Raw genomic sequence first — 25,277 nt, forward strand, 5'->3', positions numbered from 1 at the left:
GGACACCTAGTACACAAAACTACCCTACCAACTTAGGGAAGCAGAGAATATGAGAAGGCAAGGAAACAGATCACAAACCAAAGAAATGGAGGAGAACAAGCGACTGGACATAGAGTTCAAAACCACGGTTATAAGGTTTTTCAAGAATTTCATGGAAAAGGCCGATAAATTCAATGAGACCCTTGAGGATATGAAAAAGGACCAACTAGAAATTAAACATACACTGACTGAGATAAAAAATATTATACAGAGACCCAAAAGCAGACTAGAGGATTGCAAGAATCAACTCAAAGATTTGGAATACAAAGAGGCCAAGGACACTCCTCCAGAGAAGCATGAAGAGAAGAGAATTCAGAAAGTTGAAGATAGTGTAAGAAGCCTCTGGGACAACTTCAAGCGAACCAACATCAGAATTATGGGGGTACCAGAAGAAGAGAGAGAGCAAGATGCTGAAAACCTATTTGAAGAAATAATGAACGAAAACTTCCCCCACCTGATGAAAGAAATAGACTTACAAGTCCAGGAAGCGCACAGAACCCCAAACAAAAGGAATCCAAAGAGGACCACACCAAGACACATCATAATTAAAATGCCAAGAGCAAAAGACAAAGAGAGAATCTTACAAGCAGCAAGAGAAAAACAGTTAGTTACCTACAAGGGAGCTCCCATACGATTATCAGCTAATTTCTCAACAGAAACCATGCAGGCCAGACGGGAGTGGCAAGAAATATTCAAAGTGATGAATAGCAGGAACCTACAACCAAGACTACTCTACCCAGCAAAGTTATCATTCAGAATTGAAGGGCAGATAAAGAGCTTCACAGATAAGAAAAAGCTAAAGGAGTTCATCACCACCAAACCAGCATTATATGAAATGCTGAAAGGTATTCTTTAAAAAGAGGAAAAAGAAGAAAAAGTAAAGATAAAAATTATGAACAACAAATACATATCTATCAACAAGTGAATCTAAAAGTCAAGTGAATTAAAAATCTGAGGAACAGAATAAACTGGTGAACTTAATAGAATCAGAGGCATAGAATGGGAGTGGATTGATAATTCTCAGGGGGAAAGGGGTGTCTGTGTGGGGAGTATGGGAAGAGACTGGACAAAAATCATACACCTATGGATAAGGACAGCGGAGGGGGGAGGAGGTAAGGGCAGAGGGGGGGTGGGAACTGGGTGGTGGGGAGATATGTGGGGAAAAAGGAGAAACAATTGTAATCTGAACAATAAAGATTCATTAAAAACAAACAAACAAACAAACAACAACAAAAAAAAAAGAAATACACTAAGTGGCCAGATTATTATGATCTCTGAACACATAATAATCTGCCCACTCAGTGTATATCCTATATCAGTGATGGGCAACCTTTTGAGCTTGGTGTGTCAAACCGCCAAAAAACTGAGCATAACTCGGGTAGTGTGTCACTTTGAGGAAAAAAACATTATTTTGCAAATGTTTCATCCTCGGCATGCGGCCGCCTCAGCAGCCGTATGTCATCAGAAATGGCTACGCGTGTCAGTGCTGACACGCGTGTCATAGGTTCGCCATCACTGACCTATATAATAAAAGGCTAATATGCAAATTGTCCCCTCGACCAGCAGGCAGGCCAGCCAACCGCCCATGTCCCATTCCCCTGGCCAGGCTGGCTGGACCCCACCCATGCACAAATTCATGCACTGGGCCTCTAATATATATATGTATATACACACACTGAGTGGCCAGGTTATTATGCGTTCAGAGATCATAATAATCTGGCCACTCAGTGTATATGTATATATATTTTAAAAAGAATATTAAGGGTGGATCTCAATGAGAAAAGAGGGTTCTAGTGGATTGCCACATTGGTGTGTAATGATAGACATCTATCCTGATCAGTACTTTCAGTAGTGACTTGTATGGAGACATAAAAACCATGCCTTTCAAGTTTATAGATTATATACAATTGTGATAAATAGTGAATATGATAGATGGTAGTCAAGATTTGAAAAAAATTTTTAAACAGATTGATACAAACAAAATGATCAACCAAATTGTACTTTAACAGGATTATGACCAACAAGATGAATAAATGTGTTTTTTTAATCCTCACCTGAGAATATGTTTTTATTGATATTTTAGAGAGAGAGGAAGGGAGAGAGAAACATCGATCTATTGTCTCCTCTATGTGCCCTGACTGGGGATCAAACCTACAACCTAGGTATGTGCCCTGACTGGGAATTGAACCCACAACCTGTTGGTATATGAGACAACACTCCAACCAACTGAGGCACCCAGCCAGGGCTAAATGTATTCCTTTTTAAAATTGAATTTATTGGGGTGATATTGGTTAGTAAAATTACAAGGTTTCAGGTATATAATTCTGTAATACATCATTCGTATATTATATTGTGTGTTTACCACCCCAAGTCAAGTCTCCTTCTCTTACCACTTACCACCAATATGTGTATTTCTGTACAACCTCTGCTTGAATGTCCTGATATGCCAAAATGAAATGTCTCCTTGAGATCACCTAGTCCTTTTCCAGATAACTCTTGTTCCTAAAAAGGTTTTTGTTTAATTAAAATTTGTATCTCTGCATTTTTCCAACCAGTGATGCATATTCTATTGTCTGGACTTGCACAGAGTGTCTGCCCTATCCAACATGACAGGCATTCACATATTTAGAGATAATTATCAGGTACCTTCTTGTATTATATCATATACTATAGTAGTTAAGGGTATGTAGTCTGCAGCCAGGCTGACTAAATTTGATTTTTTTGTTTTGTTTATATTTGATCTCTAGCTTCACCACTTACTAGCTGTTTGATCTCATCTTTTGTGCCTCAGTTTCTCATCTGTAAAATAGTGATAGAAATAATATACCTGTGTCAAAGGGTTGTGAATATTAAGAGAGTTTTAATATTTTTAAAGTGTTTAGGCATACAGGTGTTCTATAAGTGCTCACTGTTAGGAGTAGGAGTAGTAATGTTTCTTCATCGTAATTTAACAACACACTCTAGAAGAGTTCTTGCTATATCAGTGATTCTCAAATGGGGTCGGGGTAGGAATAGGGGAGATATAGCATACTTCATATTTTACCACACTTTAACATTAAGAGTGTACTTAAAATATATATATATATATATATATATATATATATATATATATATATTGATTTCAGAGAGGAAGGGAGAAGGAGAGATAGAAACATCAATGATGAGAGAGAATCATTGATCAGCTGCCTCCTGCATGCCCCCTACTGGGGGGGATCGAGCCCGCAACCAGGGCATGTGCCCTTGACTGGAATTGAACCTGAGACCCTTCAGTCCGCAGGCTGATGCTCTATCCACTGAGCCAAACCAGCTAGGGCAGAGTGTACTTTTTATAATAGTAGTCATAGGTGGGAAACTTGACAAAATCATTTGGATAGAGTGGTTACACCAAAGACTTTAGGCAGATGATAACTACTACTACTAAATAATAATAGTAGCTAATATTTATAAGCACTTACTGTGTGCCAGGCATTGAACTGAGGTTTTACATGGATAATGCCATTTAAACCTCATTTGTTAAGTGATGCAACCAATGGTTGGACAGATTCAGAATTTGTCCAAGTTCTCATGGCTTGTAAGTGGTAGAAATGGGATTCATACTTAGGTAATCTGACTTTTAATCACTACTATGCTGATGGAGTGATGTTGAAGAGTTTTACATTTCTCAAAATGGAGCATAAATAGAAAACATTGATTAATATTGCTATAGACATTTGGTTAGAGGTGTTTATATAAGGCAAATGGAGAGATTTTGTTGAAGAATGTATGTACTTAACTGAAAGACAGATAAAACATACTAGTATTACTATTATTTACTAAAGGCCGTTGTAATGTTAATAATATGTTTGCCCTGATTTTCTTCTGTTTGAATTTTACTCTAGCTTTAAATAGCTAGTCAGACAAGCTAGTCAGATAACTCCTTTCTGTTGCCTCGAGTCCTCATTGTGATATTTTATATTTTTGTATGATTTTTTTAATCTAGTGGAATAGATCCAGTGTCACAAGATCTAGCAAGCCCAGATTTTAGTTTGGCTTTCAAATATCTTTAAAATCATTCTGGCAGTATTTAACTCTTGGTATGAAAGCCTTTGCTTATCCTATATAATAAAGAGCTAATATGCTAATTAGACCAGACAGTGTAATCACCTTCTGGAATGACCTTCTGGAACGACCAGTGGATGGGGGACAGAGCCGCAGGGCCGAGAGGCAGCCGGGGCTGCCCCGGGGCTGCAAGGGCCTATTCTTGCATGAATCTCATGCATCAGGCCTCTGGTATAGTATAATGATATTCACCAGTGTTTGGCTGGTTAAGTTGAATCATATGACAAGATGGTTCAATACTTCAAGAAGTAAGCAGTTAAAAAGCAAAGCAAATTTATATTATTTATATTTTACCACAATATCTTCCTATATAATAAAAGGCTAATATGCAAATCAACCGAACAGCAGAATGACTGGTTGCTGTGACGCACACTGATCACCAGGGGCAGACACTCAATGCAGGAGCTGCCCCCTGATAGTCAGTGTGCTCCCACAGCCAGTCTCCTGTGGCCCCTCCACTCCCCTTGGCCAGGCTCCCTTGGCTCCTCCCCCCTGCTGACCAGCCCCAATGGCCCCAATTGAGCTGGCTAGCCAACCTCCTGTGGCCCCTTCCCCCAGCCAGCCAGCCAGCCTCCAGCGGCCCCTCCCCCTGGTGGCCAAACTCCTGTGGCCCCGATTGGTCCCAATCAGCCCCCATCACCGGCCAGGCCAAGGGACCCCACCCATGCACAAATTTGTGCACGGGCCTCTAGTAAAAAATAAAACAAACAAAAGAGCAAAGCACAAGTTATCCCTTCCTCCCAACACACAGAGAGAGCAAAGACTTCTGAGAAGTTCCTATAAACATGCCTTTGGACATATTAAATAGTTTACTATTAAACATTAAGGAATTTTAACTTGGAGTTATAGAAAACTAGAGGCCCGGTGCATGAAATTCATGCACTCGGGGGTGTCCCTCAGCCCAGCCTGCACCCTCTCGTAGTCCGGAGCTCGCAGGGAGCGGGCCTAAGCTGTCAAGTCGGATATCCTTAGCGGTCGATTTGCATATTAGCCTTTTATGCCTGCAGGATCAGGCTGAAACCAGCTCTCTGACATCCCCCGAGGGGCCCTGGATTGCGAGAGGGTGCAGGCCAGGCCGAGAGGCCCCGCTGGTGCACAATTGAGGTCGGGGAGGGACATGGGAGGTTGGCCAGCTGGGAAGGGACAGCATGAGGGCTCCAGGGCATGTCCGGCCCGTGTTGCTCAGTCCCAATTGGCCGGACCCTAGCAGCAAGCTAGCCTACAGGTTGGAGCATCTGTCCCCTGGTGGTCAGTGCATGTCATAGCGAGTGGTTGAGTGGCCTTAGCATATCATTAGCATATTATGCTTTGATTGGTTGAATGGACGACTGAACACTTAGCATATTAGGCTTTTTTAAATATAGGATAACTGATGAAAATATGACATGGCATTTACTCCTCTGTTTATTATGACACCCTTAAAATGTTTGTAAAAATACAGGTGCCTTTAAAATACTACTTATTTGTAATGTCAGAAGAGGGAGGAACAGATATTAAAGAATTCTTTATTGCTTAAGGTGAAATCTTATCAGGAAACCCTAGCAAAACTACCCAGTAGGAAAGATCTGCTATAGCTGACACATCAGGCAACCTCTGAGCCAGTAGCCACGTCAGTTCTATTTGATTGGTCCTGGGACCTTGTTTACCTTTAAGTAACTGTGACCTTTTATTCCACGGTTCAGTTAGGCTGGCCTGACTTAAGTGTAAAAAACACATAGGGACCCATGCTGTAGAGAGAATGTTCTTGATAGAAAGAAGCAACAGTAATGATGAGACAGCTTCTTTTTAAAAATCTTAGCTTTCTGGAAAATAGCAGATTCTAGTGGTAAGGACTTTGGAATTAGACAAGCCTGAATTTAAAGCCTGGCTCTCCTACTTACTAGCTGTGTGATCTCTTAGGTTACTTAACTTCCCTGATCCTTAGTTTTCTCATTTGTAAATTGGGGCTAATAATAACTGTATATATGCGTATTAATCGCCTATTACAGTGTCTGGCATATGGTAAGTATTAAAAAAAAGATAGCCATTATTATGACTGTTGCTGTTAACTTCCTTGCAAGATATTTCGATTACTAGACATACTTCTTAGAATGTATGCCTCATATATTCTGATTTAAAGAGTCAGGAAGGAGAGTGAATCAGTTTCTAGAGACCCCAACAGAAATTGTTTTTAGAGAGAAATGCTGAAGTATCTAGGGATAAAAGGTCATGATCTCTGCCACTTACCCTCAGCAAAAAGATTTCATAACAGAAATCTTATATGAGGGCCTATCTGTAGAAATTGTTAAAGAGCATTTTAAAAATTAAACTTTTTATTTTGAAATAAAAGTAAAGCCTATAGAAAAGTTGTAAGAATATTAAAATGAACCCCTTTATGCCCTGTCTAGATTCATACATTGATAACATTGGCCATATTTGCTTTACCTATTTTATAAGTAATGTAATATGATATACGTATTTTTCTTCTTTTTTTGCTGAGGGTAAGTTGCAGAGATCATCACCTTTTATCCCTAGATACTTCAGCATTTCTCTCTAAAAACAAGGACAGTCTTTTCCATAGCACACTGTAAAATCAAATCTGAGAAGTTTAACATTGATGTCTATTATTTGATATACAGTTCATATTCAAATTTTATTTATTGTCCTAATAACTATTCTTTGTAACAATTTCTCCCCCAAATAAGAATTTTGCATTACATTTAGTTATCAGTTGTTTGGTCTCTCTCTCTCTCTCTCTTTTTTTTTTTTAATTTTAGAGAGAGGAAGGGACAAAGATAGAGAAATGAACATCAATTAGCTGCCCCCTGCACGTCCCTGCATGTCCATGCAACAGGGGCATGTGCACTGACTGGGAATTGAACCAGTGACCTCTTGATTTATGGGTCCAAACTCAACTACTGAACCACACTGGCCTGGCTCTTTGGTCTCTTTTAACCTGAGAAGTCCCTCAGCCTTTTATTGTTTTCATGATTGAAATTTTTTGAAGAACACAGGCTTGTTTTGTACACTGTCCTTTAATTAAGGTTTGTCTGCTTGTTCCTCATAAATTCATAGAGGTTATGCATTTTGGGCAGGTAGTGTATCCTTAGTGCCTCACACAAGGATGCATTCATTATTGGTTATGTTAATTAACTTTGATCACTTAGCTAAAGGATTTTTAAAAAAATTATATTTCTTTATTGGTTTCAGAGAGGAATGGAGAGGGAGAGAGAGAGAGAAACATCAATCATGAGAGAGAACCATTGATTGACTGCCTTCTGCACGCCCCCTACCGGGGACAGAGCCCACAACTCGGGCATGTGCCCTTGGCTGGAATCAAACCTGGGACCCTTCAGTCTGCAAGCCGATGCTCTATCCACTGAGCCAAACCGGCTAGGGCAGCTAAGAGATTTTTTTCACTAAAAAGGTAACTTTCCCTTTGTAATTAATAAGTAATCTGTGGAGAGAGATACTTTGAAACTGTGTAAATATCCTGTTCCTCAACAAACTTTCCCCCAATGGTTTTAGAATCCTAAAGAGTTTTTTTATATCATAAACACGTGGTTTCCTCACCTTGATTGAGAACTTCTTGAGAAAAGAGTTTTTACTTCAAAAAATTATGTCAAAGTACCTTGTACACAGTAAATACTTAATATTATTGACTACCTGGCCTTGAGCTTCCTGTCACCAGATTGCTGATTACATTTCTTTTTCTTTTTTTTTTTTTTTTGCTGATTACATTTCTCCAATGGTTTTGTCTGCTTACCCTGAGAAGAATTTAGCAGATACAGAGAAGCTAGTTATATGCAAGTTAGCAATGGTCACTAAATGGACTGATTAGGCATTGTTAGCAGTGAGGTGGGAGTAGCAACACTGACCTGGATATTTTGAAAGAATACTTAATAACAATAATGAAGAAAAGCTCTGATTATCATCACTGGAAAAACTTGTTAAATGTATAGTATCCTTCCATTTTAATTTGCATTTGTGATGAAAGGAAGTTTCTGGGTGGTGTTCATCTTTCACTTTAGACTCACTTTTTTTTTTTTTTTATGTCAGCCTAATACTTAGGATGTTAGGGTGTCACCATCATTCTCTAAGAATTAGGTCAGGTTTCTTGTAGATCTTGTCACATTGCCACTTGGAATTTAGCTGGAGGAAAGAAAGTAAGGCACAATTGCTGTTGTTTAGATGAGCATCTTATTCAGGAGGGCTTATTGGAGTCAGTGAGGCAGAGTAGAATGTCCTCATTCTGTCTGGCACTTGTTTTGTTTTCCTCCTCTGCTCTGAGGATCTTTCTTCCATCTTTCACTGTGCCATATCTTGGGCAGAGAAGGCAGCTGATCATTAAAATTCCTCTATCCCCAATTTCTGGCTGATGCCTAAAATTTCATAAATGCCAAGAAATTAATTTGTTTATGTAAATTATGTTACCCAAGGCAGATCCTTGCTGGGAATTGGAGAAGTAGCACAAGGCAATATCTAAATATGAAATATCAAACATTCAGAACTTTTATATAATAGCTAGTTGCTAGAAGCGCTCTGCAAAATGAGACAGTAATAACTTTTTTCCTGGGGCAAGGAGAAACCTGGTTGGGGTTTTAATAGTTGGGGACTCTGAGCAAATCTAAGGTGCTTGAGACTCTAAAAGAGGAAGGGAAAATGAATATTAAAGAAGGAAGAGGAAGGGTATTTAAAAGATACAATACACTTACACCACATTTTCCATAGATCCCTGGTGGAGTGGTGTCTGAAGTCTACAGAGCATTCAGAGTTAAGAAATCCATGCTTTGTTAAACCAGGAATTGGTGATAGCCAATCCTTTAAAAAAAAGGCTCTTTCTCCCATCTGCACCAAAGACATACCTTTTACATTTCCTTGCATTAGTCTTACCTCCAGGTGTCCTAAGGGGTAGTGTTAAAGCTGTATAACTAACTTTCTCAGCCAAGTTATTCTAATCTTTTGCATGCAGTCAGGATGTAGAATTAGTAGGTAATATACAGGCTTCATTGATCAAGGGGAATAATTTCCAAGGTCAGGTGATTAATTGTGGCCATTGTTCCACAGAGTCAATTTAGAGTTTCTACTGGAGCCTGTGTTTATGAAGCTTTGTTTTTGCCAGATGCAATTGACTCTTCTTTGGGAAATATGTGCTATGAAATTGATCTTTTTCTGAGTATATCTGTGTTAATATCTCTGAAATACTGGTGACAGACTTTTTTCTCCCCCAATGAGAAACAATTCTTTTTCACTTTCTATGACCGGTTAAAAGAAGATGGATGCACAGAGTTCAGCCAAAGTCAACACAAGAAAGAGGAGGAAAGAGGCACCTGGACCCAATGGGGCAACAGAGGAAGATGGGATTACTTCCAAAATGCCACGCTGTGCAGTTGTAAGTAAGGGTTTCCTGTGTCGTACATTTAACCTGGCAGGGGGAAGGTAGAAAACGGATAGAACATTACAAGTCTTCTTAAATAATGGAGACGATGAATAGGAGCTGTGGATAGTAAGTATTTTCACAGTTGTTGGAAATCTTATGCTTTCTTACTAGATTATAACTCACAGCTCAGTTGTAAGAGCTTTACATAGGAATTGGAAAAAGAATGTTAGGAAAATTTGGAGGTTGTGTTGTATATTAGGCTAAAGATCAAATTCAAACTAATGAAATAGAGAAATCGGGTCTCCAGGCAGTGATCTGATCTTGGTATCATCTCATGGTGTTTAGTTTTCTGTGTCTTACTATCTTTTCTCCCATATCATTTAACCACTCTATTACCTCTTATATCTTAGATGAGAACTTTTTTCTATTACTGTTTACCTTGTATTCCTTTATCTCTGGGACATTATCTTTGTATTTCTAATTGTTGCCAAGCCTTCAGTGAAATACCCTATTCCAAATTGCTCTTCCTGTCTCAGGTTTATATCCTTCCTAAAGCTTCCCCTCTAAAAACATGTTAAAGAACACACAAGTGAAGCTGTTATTATTATTATTAGTAGTAGTATTATTATCTTAATCCTCACCTGAGGATATTTTCCCCATTGATCTTTAGAGTGGAAGGAAGGGAGAGGGAGAGAGAGAGAGTAGAGAGAAACATCTATGTGTGAGAGAGACATCAATTGGTTGCCTCTTGCATGTGCCCTGACTGTGGCTGGAAATCAAACCTGCAACCCAGGTACATGCCCTTGACTGGGAATCGACCCATGACTATTTGGTGCATAAGCTGACACTCTAACTGCTGATCAACACCGGCCAGGGCTGAAGTTATTATTGGTATACAATATTATGAAATCCATTATCCAAAATCCCAGTGACAGAATTGCATGTTTCTCTATTTTCTTTACCTATATTGACAGTTAGCCAGTGCTCAAACTTTAGTTTCCATTGATTAGTTCTGGAGCTTCATAGCCCAAAGGGAAAAGCATTTCTACTCAGACACAGTTAGTTGTTCCAAACCAATACTCGTATCTTGAGCAATAAAAGCAACTGGACTTCACAAATAGGAGGCATATGGTCCAGGCCTGGTATTGATGGTATTAGTAGGGCAAGTGTATTAGTTTCCTATTATTGCTGTAGCAAGTTACCACAAATTTAGTGGGCTGAAACAATACAGAAATATTATCTTACAGTTCTGGAGGTCAGAAAATTGAAACGGATCTCTGAGACCTAAAATCAAAGTGTTGGCAGAGCTGGAGGTTCTAGCGGAGAATCTGTTTCCTTGCCTTTTCCAGCTTCTAGAGACTGTTCACATTGCTCTGCTCATGGTGCCAGCCAAGAATTGCATCACTTCTTAAAAATATATATGTAACCCTGGCCGGTTTGGCTCATTGGATAGAGCGTCGGCCTGTGGACTGAGTCCCGGGTTTGATTCCGGTCAAGGGTATGTACCTTGGTTGCAGGCACATCCCCAGTAGAGGGTGTGCAGGCGGCAGCTGATCGATGTTTCTAACTCTCTATCCCTCTCCCTTACTCTCTGTAAAAAATTCAATAAAATATATTTTTGAAAAATATTTTTTTTTATTGTGTACCGCAGCAAGTAAACTCAGAAAACGACTCAACAGTCAACAAAGCAGGACATTAGTTTCTGAATGTTCCTTAGTTTAGATTAAGGAGATGGTGGTGGGCACCAATTCAGCAATCTCACTTGGAGTAGGGACAAATGATAAAAAAGTACGTGGTACTCTCAGCCAATCACCATAGCCAGGAACAGAGCAAAGAAGGCCTGTCCTATTGGAATGGGCTCTGAGAAGACTTAAATTTCTTGGTCCTTTGAATTTGAAAGATCTCAGTATTTTAAATTACTTTGCTTCATATATTCATGTCACAAATCAGTTGAGTGACTTTTGTTACCTAGTTCACATTCTTCTCTGGCACACACTGGCCTACATGGGCTAATGTTTAAAGATTCACTCACCCAACTGGCTGGACTGATCCTAATGAGGAGTATATGTTAAATAAACTTGTTTTTCATCTCCTTTGTATATTTGTACTTTCTGTTTGTGAACCTATTTCAACCCTGTAACAAAAGCAAACAAGATATAAATGTATGTATTTTTGTTAATTCTTACCAGAGGATATTTTCCCCCATTGATTTTTAAAGAGAATGGAAGGGAAGGAGGGAGGGAGGGAGAGAGAGAGAGAAACATCGATGTGAGTGAGACACATCTATTAGTTGCCTCCTGCAACTGGGGCTAGGGATCAAATCTGCAATCCAGGTACATGCCCTTGACTGGGAATTGAACCCTTGACCCTTTGGTTCATGGGCTGACACTCTAACCATTGAGCAACACTGGCCAGGGTGATGTTTCCCTTTTTAAAATAAATATGTTTTTATTTATTTTATTTTATTTTTATTCATTTCAGAGAGGAAGGGAGAGAAAGAGAGAGATAGAAATATCAATGATGAGAGAAAATCATTGATAGGCTGCCTCCTGCACGCCTCCTACTAGGGATTGAGTCCGCAACCCAGGCATGTGCTCCAATGGGGAATCAAAGTGTCCTGGATTATAGGTTGACGCTCAACCCCCGAGCCACGCCAATTGGGCTTAAATATATTTTTATTGATTTCAGAGAGGAAGGCAGAGGAGAGAGATAGAAACATCAGTGATGAGAGAGAATCACTGATTGGCTGCCTCCTGCATGCCTTCCACTTGGGATTGAGTCCACCCAGGCATGTGCCCTGACCAGGAGTTGAATCAGAACTTCTTGGTACCTAGGTCGATGCTCAAGCACTGAGCAACACTGGCTGGGCTGTTTTGCTTTTTTAATAACAGCTTTATTGAGATCATATAATCCACCAATTTAAACTGTATAATCAATGGTTTTTAGTATAGTCACAGAGTTGTGCAACCATTACCACAACCAATAAACATATATTGAGAACCTCTGTGTGCCATTTGCTAGAATTAGAAATACAAAGATGAAAAGAGCCCTGGTTGGTTTGGGTCAGTGGTTAGAGCCTGTCTACCTAAGTGTCTGAGGTTCAATTCCCAGTCAAGGGTATGTACCTCAGTTGCAGATTCGATCCCTGGCTCTGGTTGGGGTGGGTGCGGGAAGCAACCAGTGAGTCTCTCTCACATTGATGTTTCTCTCTCTCTCTTTCTCTCCTTCCCTTCCTCCCTTCTACTCTATCTAAAAAATCAATGGGAAAAATACCTCAGGTAAGGATTAAAAAAATAATAATATCCTGGCTGGTGTGCTCAGTGGTTGAGCATTGACTCATGAACTAAGAGGAAACTGGTTTGATTCCAGTCAGAGCATGTGCCTAGGTTGTGGGTTCGATCCCCAGTAGGGGGAATGTAGGAGGCAGCTGATTAATGATGTTTCTCTCTCATTGATATTTCTATCTCTCCCTCTCCCTTCCTCTTTCTCTAAATATCAATTTAAAATATATTTTTAAAATCCTATCTAATAAGAGCATAATATGCAAATTAACCATCACTTCATGACAAAGATGGAGGTGCCCACAAACAATAAGGAGGGAATATGCAAATTGATGTGACAAAGATGGTGGCACCAGCTGGAGCCATGGAGCCGGCCAGAATGGGCAGGAGGCTTGGCTTCCTTGGTCTCCCCAGCGATGAAGGAAGCCAAGGTGGCCGGAAAGCAGGCGGGCGGCTTGGCTTCCTTGGTTGCCCCAGCCGGCTCTGTGGCTGCCGCCCAGACAAAGCCATAGTAGCAGGACTGAGGCAGAGGTGGTTAGGGGTGATCAGGCCAGAAGGGGAGGGAAGTTGGGGGTGATCAGGCTGGCGGTGGGGGAAGTTGGGGGCAAGCAGGCTGGTGGGGCGGGGGGCCCGGTTGGGGGCAAGCAGGCCAATGGGAAAGGGGACAGTTGGGAGTGAGCAGGCCAGCAGGGGGGGCAGTTAGGGGCAATCAGGCTGACAGGGGGGCCAATTGGGGGTGAACAGGCCAGCAGGGGTATGTCAGTTGGGGCCAAGCAGGCCAGCATGGGGGGGGGGAGTAGGAGGCAAGCAGGCCATCAGGGGGGACAGTTGGGGGCAATCAGGCAAGCAGGGGGGTACAGTTGGGGGTGATAAGACTGGTGGGGGGGAGTTGGGGGCTAGCAGGCCAGCAGGCAGAGTGGTTAGGGGCGATCAGGCAGGCAGGCAGGTGAGCAGTTAGGAGCCAGCGGTCCCAGATTGCGAGAGGGATGTCCACAGGGATCGGGCGTAAACCGACAGTTGGACATCCCCCAAGGGGTTCCAGATTAGGGACACCCCCCCCCCGTGCACGAATTTCATGCACTGAGCCACTAGTCTGTATATATAAAAGCCTAAGCGACTAAACAACCGAACAACCAGTCGACTGGTCGCTGTGACACACACTGACCACCAGGGGGGCAGGTGCTTAATGCAGGAGCTGGCCCCTGGTGGTCAGTGCGCTCCCACAGCCAACCTCCCATGGCCGGCAACCTCCTGCGGTCCCTCCCCCTAGCCAGCTGGCCCCCATTGGCCCCAATGGAGATTGGGCGAAATGGCCCCGATTGGCCCCAATCACTCCTGATCGCCGGCCAGGCTGAGGGACCCCACCCATGCACGAATTCATGCATCAGGCCTCTAGTAATAATAACAACAACAACAACACAGAGATGAAAAGATGACTTCCGGGGCAATGCCTTCTCCAGTGCCAAGGGTATCAAGATGATCCTGGACAGTGTGGCAAAAACAAAACAGCATAGGGAATGTAGTTGATAATGTTGTAATCACTATGTATGTTGCCAGGTGGGTACTAGAAATATAGGGGGGAACACTTTGTAAAGTATATGATTATCTAACCACTATACTGTACACCTAAAACAAGTGCAAAATAATATTGAATATAAACTATAATTTAAAAAGAAAATTTAAAAATAAGAATATAGTAATTATCGATAGATATGTATTTATTGCCATTTTATTATTCGTATTTTTAATTTTTTCTCTTCTTCCTAAAGAAGACCTGTGAACATTTCTTGTGATACTGGTTGGCTGGTGATTAACTCATTTAGGTTTTTCTTGTCTGGGAAGTGCTTTTTCTGTCCTTTGGTGCTAAATGGTAGCTTTGCTGGGTAGAGTAATCTTGGTTGTAGGTCCTTGCTTTTCATCACTTGGAATCTTTTGTGCCAGTCCCTTCTGGCCTGCAGTTTCTGTTGAAAAATTAGCTATCAGTCTTATGGGAGCTCCTTTGTAGGAAACTATCTTTCACTTCCTGCTTTTAAGATTCTCTCTTTGTCTTTAATGTTTGCCATTTTAATTATGATGTGTCTTGATGTGGGTCTCTTTGGATTCAGCTTGTTTGAGACTCTCTGTGCTTCCTGGATTTTTGTCTTTTTCCTGCACCAGGTTAAGGAAGTTTTTAGTCATTCTTTCTTCTTTTAAAATATATTTTTATTGATTTCAAAGAGGAAGGGAGGGGGAAGAGAGATAGAAACATGAATGATGAGAGAGAATAATTGATTGGCTGCTTCCTGCATGCCCCACACAGGGGATCAAGCCTGCAACCCAAGCATGAATCAAACCATGACCCCCCTGGTTCATAGGTTGACAATCACTGAGCCACGCCATCTGGGCTCAGGAATTATTTCTTCAAATAGGTTCTCAATCCCTTGCTGTCTGTCTCTTCTCCTTCTGGTACCCCTATGATGCAGATGTTACATTTGATATTGCCCCAGAGGTCCCTTAAACTATCCTAATATTTTTGGATTCTTATTTCTTTTTGCTGGTCTGATTGGGTGTTTTCTGTACCTTGTCTTACAAATTGCTGATTTGGTCCTCTGCTTTATCTAACCTGCTGTTGATTCTTTCTAGTGTAATCTTCATTTCAGTTATTGTATTCTTCATTTCTTACTGGCTTCTATGCTCTTTTTTTTTTTTTTTTTTAAATACATTTTTATTGATTTCAGAGAGGAAGAGGGAGGGAGAGAGAGATAGGAACATCAATGGTGAGCCCTAACCGGTTTGGCTCAGTGGATAGAGCGTCGGCCTATGGACTGAAGGATCCCAGGTTCAATTCCGGTCAAGGGCATGTACCTTGGTTTTGGGCACATCCTCAGGAGGCAGCTGATCGATGTTTCTCTCTCATTGGTGTTTCTAACTCTCTATCCCTCTCCTCTCCTCTCTGTAAAAAATCAATAAAATGTATTTTTTAAAAAAAAAGAAACATCAATGGTGAGAGAGAATCATTGATTGGCTGCCTCCTGTATGCCTACTACTGGGGATTTGAGCCCAAAACCCAGGCATGTGCCCTTGACCAGAATTGAACCCGGGACCCTTCAGTTTGCAGGCCAACACTCTATCCACTGAGCAAAACTAGGACTCTATTCTCTTTTTTATGTTTGCTGTCTCTCTAAGTTTTCATTGAGTTCATTCATTCTTCTCCTAAGTTCCTCGAGCATTCTTATAACCCTTGTTTTGAACCCAGTTGCTGGCAGATTGCTTGCCTCCATTTCATTTAGTTCATAATCAGGGGAATTTTTTGTTCTTTAATTAGGAGCATGTTTTTTTCTCTTCCAATTTTGGCTGCCTCTCTGTAATTGTTTCTGTGTAATGTGTAGGTCTGCTATGCCTCCCACTTTTGGTATGGTGGCCTTATGTATTAGGTGTCTTGTGGGTCTCAATGGTGCAATCTCCCTGATTACCTGAGCTAGATGTTCTAGGAATGTTCATTGTGTGTGTTACGTGAACCCTCCTGTTGTAATTGCTGTTGGCCCATCCATGGGTAGGGTAGACCCTCGGTCTTGCTGCCTATGAGGATTGACCCTGATCACAGTGTACGAGCTGCTGTGTGGGCTGACCCCATGAATTGGAATTCTACCCAGCAGGTTCTGATGCCTGCCAATATCTTCCTTTGGGTGTTCTGCTTGTGGAACTAATTGGGTTGTGCTATGATGTGGTGAGTCCTGTCACCAGGTGTGTTGGTCCTAGGGTCTCTTGGGAAGAACTCTGATACAGGTCAATGTCAGGTGCTGCCTGTGGCCAGCCCTGGGTTATCTGTTTGGAGCTACAAAGTGATCCACAGTTTGTGGTTGCCTCTGCTGGGCCTGGGTGTGAGTGGGACAGCCCAGCTGCGTACCAAGCCTGGCTTCTAGCAGCATTGAGTCTGGGGTCATGTCAGAAAAAGACCCAAGGCACCCTGAGATCTGCTTCTACTTGTGGCTTCCTGTTACGCTAAGTCACTGAAGTAGTCTTTGGTTGTTTGCCAGTTGAATGAAGTTGCTTCTCAGAGAGTCACAGGTAGGGGCAAATGGTGTTTACCAGGTTTATACAGATTCAAAATTGGCACCAGTACTGAGATTGAGGCCACTCAGCAAAAGTCTTAGGGTACATGAAGTCTAGCTGCCATTTACTGGGTGCCCACAGACCTTTGTGGTGGTGTGGGGTCTTTAGGGAGTCATCACGGTGAGGCCAGCAGAGTTTATCAGACCCAAATGGACCAAGATTTGGCTGTGTGAAGGGAGGGTTCTGCACAGGAATGGTAGTATGGGTTGGGCATGTGAGGGAAACATGGCCCCCACCATAGTGTCACAGAACTCAGTCTCTCCTTCCTCAGGAGACTTCTAAGAGAGTCTGCACCAAGGGCCCAAGCTGGCCACAGCCATCTGACTCCTCTACAGGGCCAGAGCTTGGCAGGGCAAGGTGACAAGGAGTTGGGAAGATGGAGTTAGTGCATTCCGCTGATCCTGTATGGAGGGGAATGCTTGATCCAGGAAAGGTGGTGGTTGTGGGTGGTGTGGGAAAGGGACCCAATGCAGGGACCAAGGCAGTTGTCCCTTCAGCTTTCTTCCCAGAGCCACACAACCCAGTCTGTCCTCGTATGACTCCAGTCTGCTCTGATCTGCCTTCTCTCCGCAGGAGCCCAGAGTGAGTGGCAATAAGTGAATGAGATTTTGTGTGCTTGCCCTTTGGGGCACTTGGGTTTCTAGAAGACTCCTGTCTTTCCCTGGCATACAGAATCCTTGCTTATTTTCACAGCCAGATGTTATGTGGGCTCCTCTTCTAGCTCTGGTTCTTTGGGCTGGAGGGAGCCCTCCGTAGAGTTGAGACCCCATGTTCTTTAAGGGTCTCAACCTTTGCAGCTGAGATACATGTTTGCAGGGCCAGCCCTTTTCATGTCTCTGCCCTTCGTTCCAGTCTTGATGTGGCTTCTGGAAATCATTGGTTATAAGACTTCTATTCAGCTAGTCTTCAGTTGGTTATTCAGGTTGGTTGTTCTATAATTTAATTGTAATTCCAGTCTGGACCTGGGAGGAGGGGAGTGTACTATAAATTCCACCTACTCTGCCACCATCTTGGATCTAACAATTACTTTAAATGCACATGGATTAAAGGCTCCAATTAAATGAGATAGGGTGGGTGAATGGATAAGGAAACAAGACCCTTATATATGCTGTCCACAAAAGACTCACTTCAGATCGAAAGACACACAGACTGAAAGTAAAGGGATGGAAACCAGTATTTTAGGAAAATGGAAAGGAAGGGAAAAAAAAAAAAGATGGGGTAGCAATACTTATACCAGACAAAATAGACTTTAAAACAAAACTATAACAAGAGACAAAGAAGGACCCAGCCATTTCACTTCTGGGTGTTTATCCAAAGAAACCCAAAACATTACATTGAAAAGACATATGCATTTATATGTTCATTGCAGCATTATTTATAATAGCCAAGATATGGAAGCAATTTGTTATTTTATTTTTATTATTGATTTCAGAGAGGAACGGAAAGGGAGAGAGAGATAGAAATATCAATGACGAGAATCATTGATTGGCTGCCCCACACTAGGGATTAAGCCCACAACCCAGGCATGTGCCCTGACTGGGAATCGAACCATGACCTCTTGGTTCATAGGTCGCCGCTCAACCATTGAGCCATGCTGGCCAGGCTTGAAAGCAATTTGTATCCATAAATAGGTGAATGGATAAAGAAGAAGTGCTGCATATATACAATGGAATATTACTCAGCCATAAAAAGAATGAAATCTTGCCACTTGAAACAACATGGATGGACCTAGAGGATACTGTGATGAGTGAAGTAAGTCAGACAGAAAAAGACAAATGCCATATGATTTCACTTGTATGTAGAATCTGAAAAAAACAAAATGATAGCTTTTCTAGGTAGAGACTCATATCTAGGGAATATTTTGATGGTTGACAGATGGGAAGGGATTAAGAAGCACAAATTGGTAGTTAAACGGAATAGTCATGGGCATGTAAAGTACAACATAGGGAATATAGTCAATAATATTGTAATGGCATCAAATGGGTACTAGTTTTATTGAAGTGATCACTTTGTAAATTATATAAATGTCTAATCACTGGATTATACACCCGAAACTAATATAATATTGTACATCAACTGTAATTGAAAAATAAAAAAAATATTTAAATGTAAAGAAAAAGAATCATTAAAAGTAGAAAGCCAATATTAAATTCTAACCTTACATTATTTGAGTGATCTACATTTCCCTACTATTAAGGACACCAGAATATCTTCTTTTTCATTGGAATTTTGAGGAATAATGAGTTAATGTATGTGAACAAAATCAGGAAAAAGTCTCTATGGAAACAGTATTGCATCAGAAGATCATTTAGGATGATGATAATTATCCTCTATAATAAAACCCTAATATGCAAATCGATCGAATGGGGGAACGACTGGTCACTATGATGCGCACTGACCACCAGGGGGTAAATGCTCAAAGCAGGAGCTGTCCTCTGGTGGTCAGTGCACTCCCACAGGGGGAGCGCCGCTCAGCCAGAAGCTGGGCTCACGCTGGCGAGCACAGTGGCGGTGGCGGGAGCCTCTCCCACCTCTGCAGCAGCGCTATGGACCCCTCGGTGGGATGTCCGACTGCCAGCACGCAGACATCCCCCAAGGGGTCCCGGACTGCAAGAGGACACAGGCCGGGCTGAGTGAACCCCCCACTCCCCCGCCCACCGGTGCACGAATGTCGTGTACCGGGCCTCTAGTTTGTTATAATTTTATTACAATGGTATTAGTTATAATTTGCATAGATTTGGAAACTTTATATAGCATTTAGACGCTAACTTCTTAGATAAATAGAATTTAATTTTGTTGGTGATTTCAGAATGGAGGAGAAAGTGAACTCACATTGTTGATGATGAACTAAATTTGTTGAGTGCCTATTCATATGCTATTTTATTTAAACCTCATAATAACCTTGAGAGGTTATTATGTCCTATTTTATAGAAGATTAAATGAAAGCCTGAGAAGTTTGCTGTGATTTCATAGCTATTAAGTGATAGAGCTGGGATTTAGATCTAAGTTCTATATTCATTCCTTTTCATGTATACTTCACAGTCAGATAGTCAAAAGACTTGAAAGCAGTATTATTCTGTAGGATTCTCTCTTTTTCCCCTCTCTCTGGGATTCTCTTGAGCAACGGTTGCCAACCTTTTGGACCTCATGGACCAACAGTGGTCTGCGGACCACCGGTTGATGGCCGCTGCTCTTGAGGTTAAAATGAAGGAGGTATGTTTTATAATACAGGTAGAAATACTTAGTCCTGCTTTTATAAACCTCAGCTTCTAGACACTTTCTCTTATAGTTTGAGTCTTGGCTCTGAATTTTTTTTTTTTTTTAAGGCAGAACTGAAGTACTGAGGTTGCTGAACTGAGGTCTAATACTTGGTGTCATTTCCACCACCAACACATGTACTATTGTGTGGTTTTTTTAAAAATATATTTTATTGATTTTCCACAGAGAGGAAGGGAGAGGGACAGAGAGCTAGAAACATCGATGAGAGAGAAACATCAACCAGCCGCCTCCTGCACACCCCCTACTGGGGATGTGCCCGCAACCAATGCACATGCCCTTGACCAGAATCGAACCTGGGACCCCCCAGTCCGCAGACTGATGCTCTATCCACTGAGCCAAACCTGTTTCGGCTGTACTATTGTTAATAGAAGTAATTTTTTCTATTTGTTTCATATATATTTACATTTTACATATAAAAATATATATTTATATATATAAAAGCCTAAGCAACTGGCCGACTGTCTGAACAGCAGACCATCCAGTAGCTATGACGTGCACTGACCACCAGGGGGCCAACACTCAACGCAGAGCAGAAACCACAGGCAAGGAAACATGGAACAGACTGATGAATCTCAGAAGGGAGGGGGGAGGGCGGAGGACGGGAAGAGATTAACCAAAGATCTTATATGCATACTAGAGGTGCACGGGTGGGGTCCCTTGGCCTGGCTTGCAGGGATCGGGCTGAAACCGGCTCTTCAACATCCCCCGAGGGGTCCTGGATTGCGAGCGGGCACAGGCCAGGCCAAGGAACCCCATCGGTGCATTGTGCACTGGGCCTCTAGTTGATATATAAATTCATATACTATTATAATTCAATACAGTAGGTCCTTGGGTTATGTCAGAGATCTGTTCCTACGGCATGACGTAACACGATTTTCGCCATAAGTCGGAACCCACCTACATAAGCACCTACGTCACTCAAATGGAGCACATACACAGCAGTAATGAAGTGAAACAGTAAAAAAAAAATTTTTAAAGAAATATAACAATTCCTGATCTTTATTTGTGGTAAATAAATAATAAAAAACATAAAGCACATATGTACATATGTTGAAATGATGGAACTTTTTCTTTTAATAAATAAATGGGAGATGGCGACTTAACCACAAAACAACGTACATCGAGTCCAGCGTAACCCGAGGACTGTCTGTACTCATTTAAAGTGTGCAATTCAGTGGTTTTTACAATATTCAGAGGTGTGCAACCATCATCTCATCCATTTTCAAATATTTTCATCACCCCAGAAAGAAACCCTGTATCCATTAGCAGTCACTCCCCGTTTCTTCCCAACCCTCCCAGCCCAACATAAACACTAATCTACTTTCTCTCTATAAATTTTCCTATTCTGGACATTACATATAAATGGAATCATATAATACATGGTCTATTATGGCTGGCTTCTTTCACTTAGCATAATGTTTTCCATGTTGCAGCATGTATCAGTTCTGCATTCCTTTTTATGGCCAAATATCATCTGTTTCTTGAGGTCTAACTTACATATAAAATAGTGCACAAACCTTAAGAGTACAGCTCAGTACTAGTAAATGTTTACATATGTAATAAGCAGTACTCCCAGAGACTTTCTCACACCCTCTGCTAGTTAGTATCCTTTTCCCCCAAATTTCCTCTTTGTTCTCTGGCTTATATTTTTTCTTTCTTTTTTCATTCATTCATTCATTCATTCCTCTGGCTTCTATTAACCATAGATTAGCTTAGCCTGTTTTTGATCTTCATAAGTTTGAATTAGTCTTTTAGAGTCTTCCTGCAAAGACAAGTCCAGGATCAGATGGCTTCAGCGGTGAATGCTATAAAATATTTAAGGAAGAAAAAATACCAATCCTATACAAACACTTTCAGGAAGTAGAGAAGAAAACACATACTAACCTATTTTATGAGGCCAGATATAAAAACCAGGTAAAAACAGCACAAAAAAAGAAAATTATAGTTCAGAATCCCTCACAAACTTAGACATAAAAGTCCTTAACATAGTAACAGATTGAATTTAGGAACATATAAAATGGTTTACATAACATGACCAAGAGGGATTTCACTCAGGTATGCAAGATTGGTTTAACATATTAAAATCAATTAATTTAATGTACCATAATTAATAAAATAAGACAAACCAAAATATTATGGTTCAATATTGCAGAAAGAGCATGTAACAAAATCCAACACCTGTTTATTATAAAAGCTCTCAACAAACTACAAAAAGAAGGGAAATTTCTCAACCTGATAAAGGACAGCTACAAAAAACTTGCAGGTAACATAATACTTAATGGAGAAAGATTGCCTCAGACTGGGAAAAAGGCAAGGATATTTGTCCTTCCCACTTCTGTTCAACACTCTACTAAATGTTTCTACTAGTGCAAGAAGGGATAATAAAAGGAAATTAAAGGCATCCAGATTGGAAAGGAATAAGTAAAGCTGTCTTTATTCACAGACGACATCATCTCATATGTAGAAAATCCTAAGGAATCTACCAAACACACAAACTGCTAGAATTAATCATTGAGTTTAGCAAAGTCATAGGACAGTGGTCGGCAAACTCATTAGTCAACAGAGCCAAATATCAACAGTACAACGATTGAAATTTCTCTTGAGAGCCAAATTTTTTAAACTTAAACTTCTTCTAACACCACTTCTTCAAAATAGACTCGACCAGGCCGTGGTATTTTGTGGAAGAGTCACACTCAAGGGGCCAAAGAGCTGCATGTGGCGAGCCACAGTTTGCCGACCACAGTCATAGGACATAAGATCAACATACAAGAATCAACTGAAATAACACACACAGACACATACACATAAATTAATTTCATTTCTATATACTAGTAAGGTATAATCCAAAAATAAAATTAAGAAAATAGTTGCATTCACAGTAGCATCAAATAGAATAAGCTAGGAATAAAGTTAACAAAAACTTTGAGTAAGGCTTTCCTTTATAGAGGAAAGAGCATACTTGCCTTCTTATTTCAGTTTGCCTCTGAGTACAGTAAACTCCTGATTTTGTGGACCTCGATTTAATGGACTTCAGATTTAACGGACAAAATTTCCAGTCCACATGTCATATATTAAAATTAACACCCTACTAATTTTAAAATGCTTTTCCCTGGCCAGTGTGGCTCAGTGTTAGAGTGTCAGCCCATGCACTGAAGGGTCTCCGGTTTGATTCCCAAGTACCTGGGTTGCAGGTTTGTTCTGGCTAGGGTAGGGAAGGGGGAGGGGGGCGAGTGCAGGAGGCAAACAATCCATTGCCTCTCACATCCATGTCTCTTTCCTCTCTCCCTCCCTTCCACTCTAAAAATCAATGGGGGGAAAATATCCTAGGTTGAGGATTAACAACAACAAAAAAAGGAAGTTGCTTCTAACCTAGATTTGCTTACAAAGTTCTGGGAATGATTAGCATGTGATCATACTGCATCATGTGTGGAAGTTGGTTCTGTTTTTTTGTGGCGTGACTTTCTGCAGCAATTTGGGTGTGTTTTTAAAAAAATCTTTATTGTTGAGAAACCAAGATGGTGGCATAGGTAAACTCCTGAACTGCTGCCTCGCACAACAATTTCAAAACTACAACTAAAAGACAAAATGGACATCATTCAGAACCACAGGAAGGCTGGCTGAGTGGGAATTCTACAACTAGAAGGAAAGAGAAAAGCACACTGAGACTCACAGGAGCTGCGGAAGGCAGAGGTACAGAGGTGCATGTGTGAAGAGGGCTGGCAACTGAGTATGTGGCTGGCTTTCTCAATTGGGAGGGAGACAAAAGCTCCTGACTGCTCTGAACTCCAGTTCCGGGTGAGACTCTGGGGACCCAGACTCATTTGGGGAGAAACTGGACTGTCTGGCAGCTGGCGAAACTCGAGGGCGGCTTTCTCTCAGAGGTGCTTGCAGCGATTACCGCGGGACACTGAGACCCAGGGGCCTCTTAGGGCAGGGCTGACGGGAAGCCATTGCGGTTTGCTCCACCCTGAGATCCCGCCCCACGAAGCCATTGCTGTTTGCTCTGCCCTGAGACTCCGCCCATACGATTGTCAGCTGATTTCTCAACAGAAACTATGCAGGCTAGACGGGAGTGGCAAGAAATATTCAAAGTGATAAATAGCAAGAACCTACAACCAAGATTCCTCTACCCAGCAAAGCTATCATTCAGAATTGAAGGTCAGATAAAGGGCTTCACAGATAAGAAAAAGCTAAAGGAGTTCATCACTGCCAAACCAGAATTATATGAAATGCTGAAAGGTATTCTTTAAGAAGAGGAAGAAAAAGAAAAAGGTAAAGATACAAATTATGAACAACAAATACATATCTATCAACAAGTGAATCTAAAAATCAAGTGAATAAAACATCTGATGAACAGAATAAACTGGTGAATATAATAGAACCAGGGGCATAGAAAGGGAGTGGACTGACAGTCCTCGGGGGGGAAAGGGATGTGGGGGGTGCGGAAGAGACTGGACAAAAATCGAATACCTATGGATGAGGACAGTGGCGGGGGGTGGGGGGGTAAGGGCAGAGGGTGGGGTGGGAACCGGGTGGAGGGGAGCTACGGGGGGAAAAAAGAGGAACAATTGTAATAATCTGAACAATAAAGATTTATTTTTAAAAATAAATAAAAATAAAAAATAAAATCAAGTTTTAGTACCTGGAAAAAAAAAATCTTTATTGTTGAAAGTATTACAAAAGGTCCTCCTTTTCCCCCCATTAACCTCTTCCAGCCTTCTCCTATCTCCTCCCACCCCCAGGCCCTAACCATCACATTGTCTGTGTTCACGCATTATGATATATGCATACAAGTTCATTGGTTGATCTTTTCCTACCCACCCTTCCCTGCCTTTTCTCTGAGTTTCAACAGTCTGTTCATGCTTCTATGTCTTGGGTCTGCTTTTTTTTAAAATATATTTTTATTGACTTCAGAGAGGAAGGGAGAGGGAGGGAGAGATAGAAACATCAATGATTAGAGAGAATCATCGATCGGCTGCCTGCTGCACACCCCACACCTTGGATTGAGCCCGCAACCTGGGCATGTGCCCTGACCAGGAATTGAATCCTGAGCTCCTGGTTCATAGGTCAACACTCAACCACTGAGACACTTCATAGGTCAAAGCTCAACCACTGAGCCACGCCGACTG

General features: G+C 41.4%; 1 protein-coding gene across 4 annotated transcripts in view; it reads left to right on the forward strand.

Annotated features, from left to right (window-relative positions):
- Nucleotides 1-25,277, forward strand: part of PCYT1A (phosphate cytidylyltransferase 1A, choline) — a 60,395-nt gene that overhangs the window by 14,531 nt on the left and 20,587 nt on the right. For all 4 annotated transcript variants that reach the window (XM_054713882.1, XM_054713883.1, XM_028131071.2 and 1 more), the window contains one exon: nt 9,389-9,508. In XM_054713882.1, coding sequence (XP_054569857.1) covers nt 9,392-9,508 — 117 coding nt within the window. In that variant the 5' untranslated portion in view covers nt 9,389-9,391. The remainder of the gene's footprint in view (nt 1-9,388; nt 9,509-25,277) is intronic.

This window comes from Eptesicus fuscus, chromosome 3 (assembly GCF_027574615.1).
Source record: "Eptesicus fuscus isolate TK198812 chromosome 3, DD_ASM_mEF_20220401, whole genome shotgun sequence".
In the NCBI taxonomy this organism is placed as follows: Eukaryota; Metazoa; Chordata; class Mammalia; order Chiroptera; family Vespertilionidae; genus Eptesicus; species Eptesicus fuscus.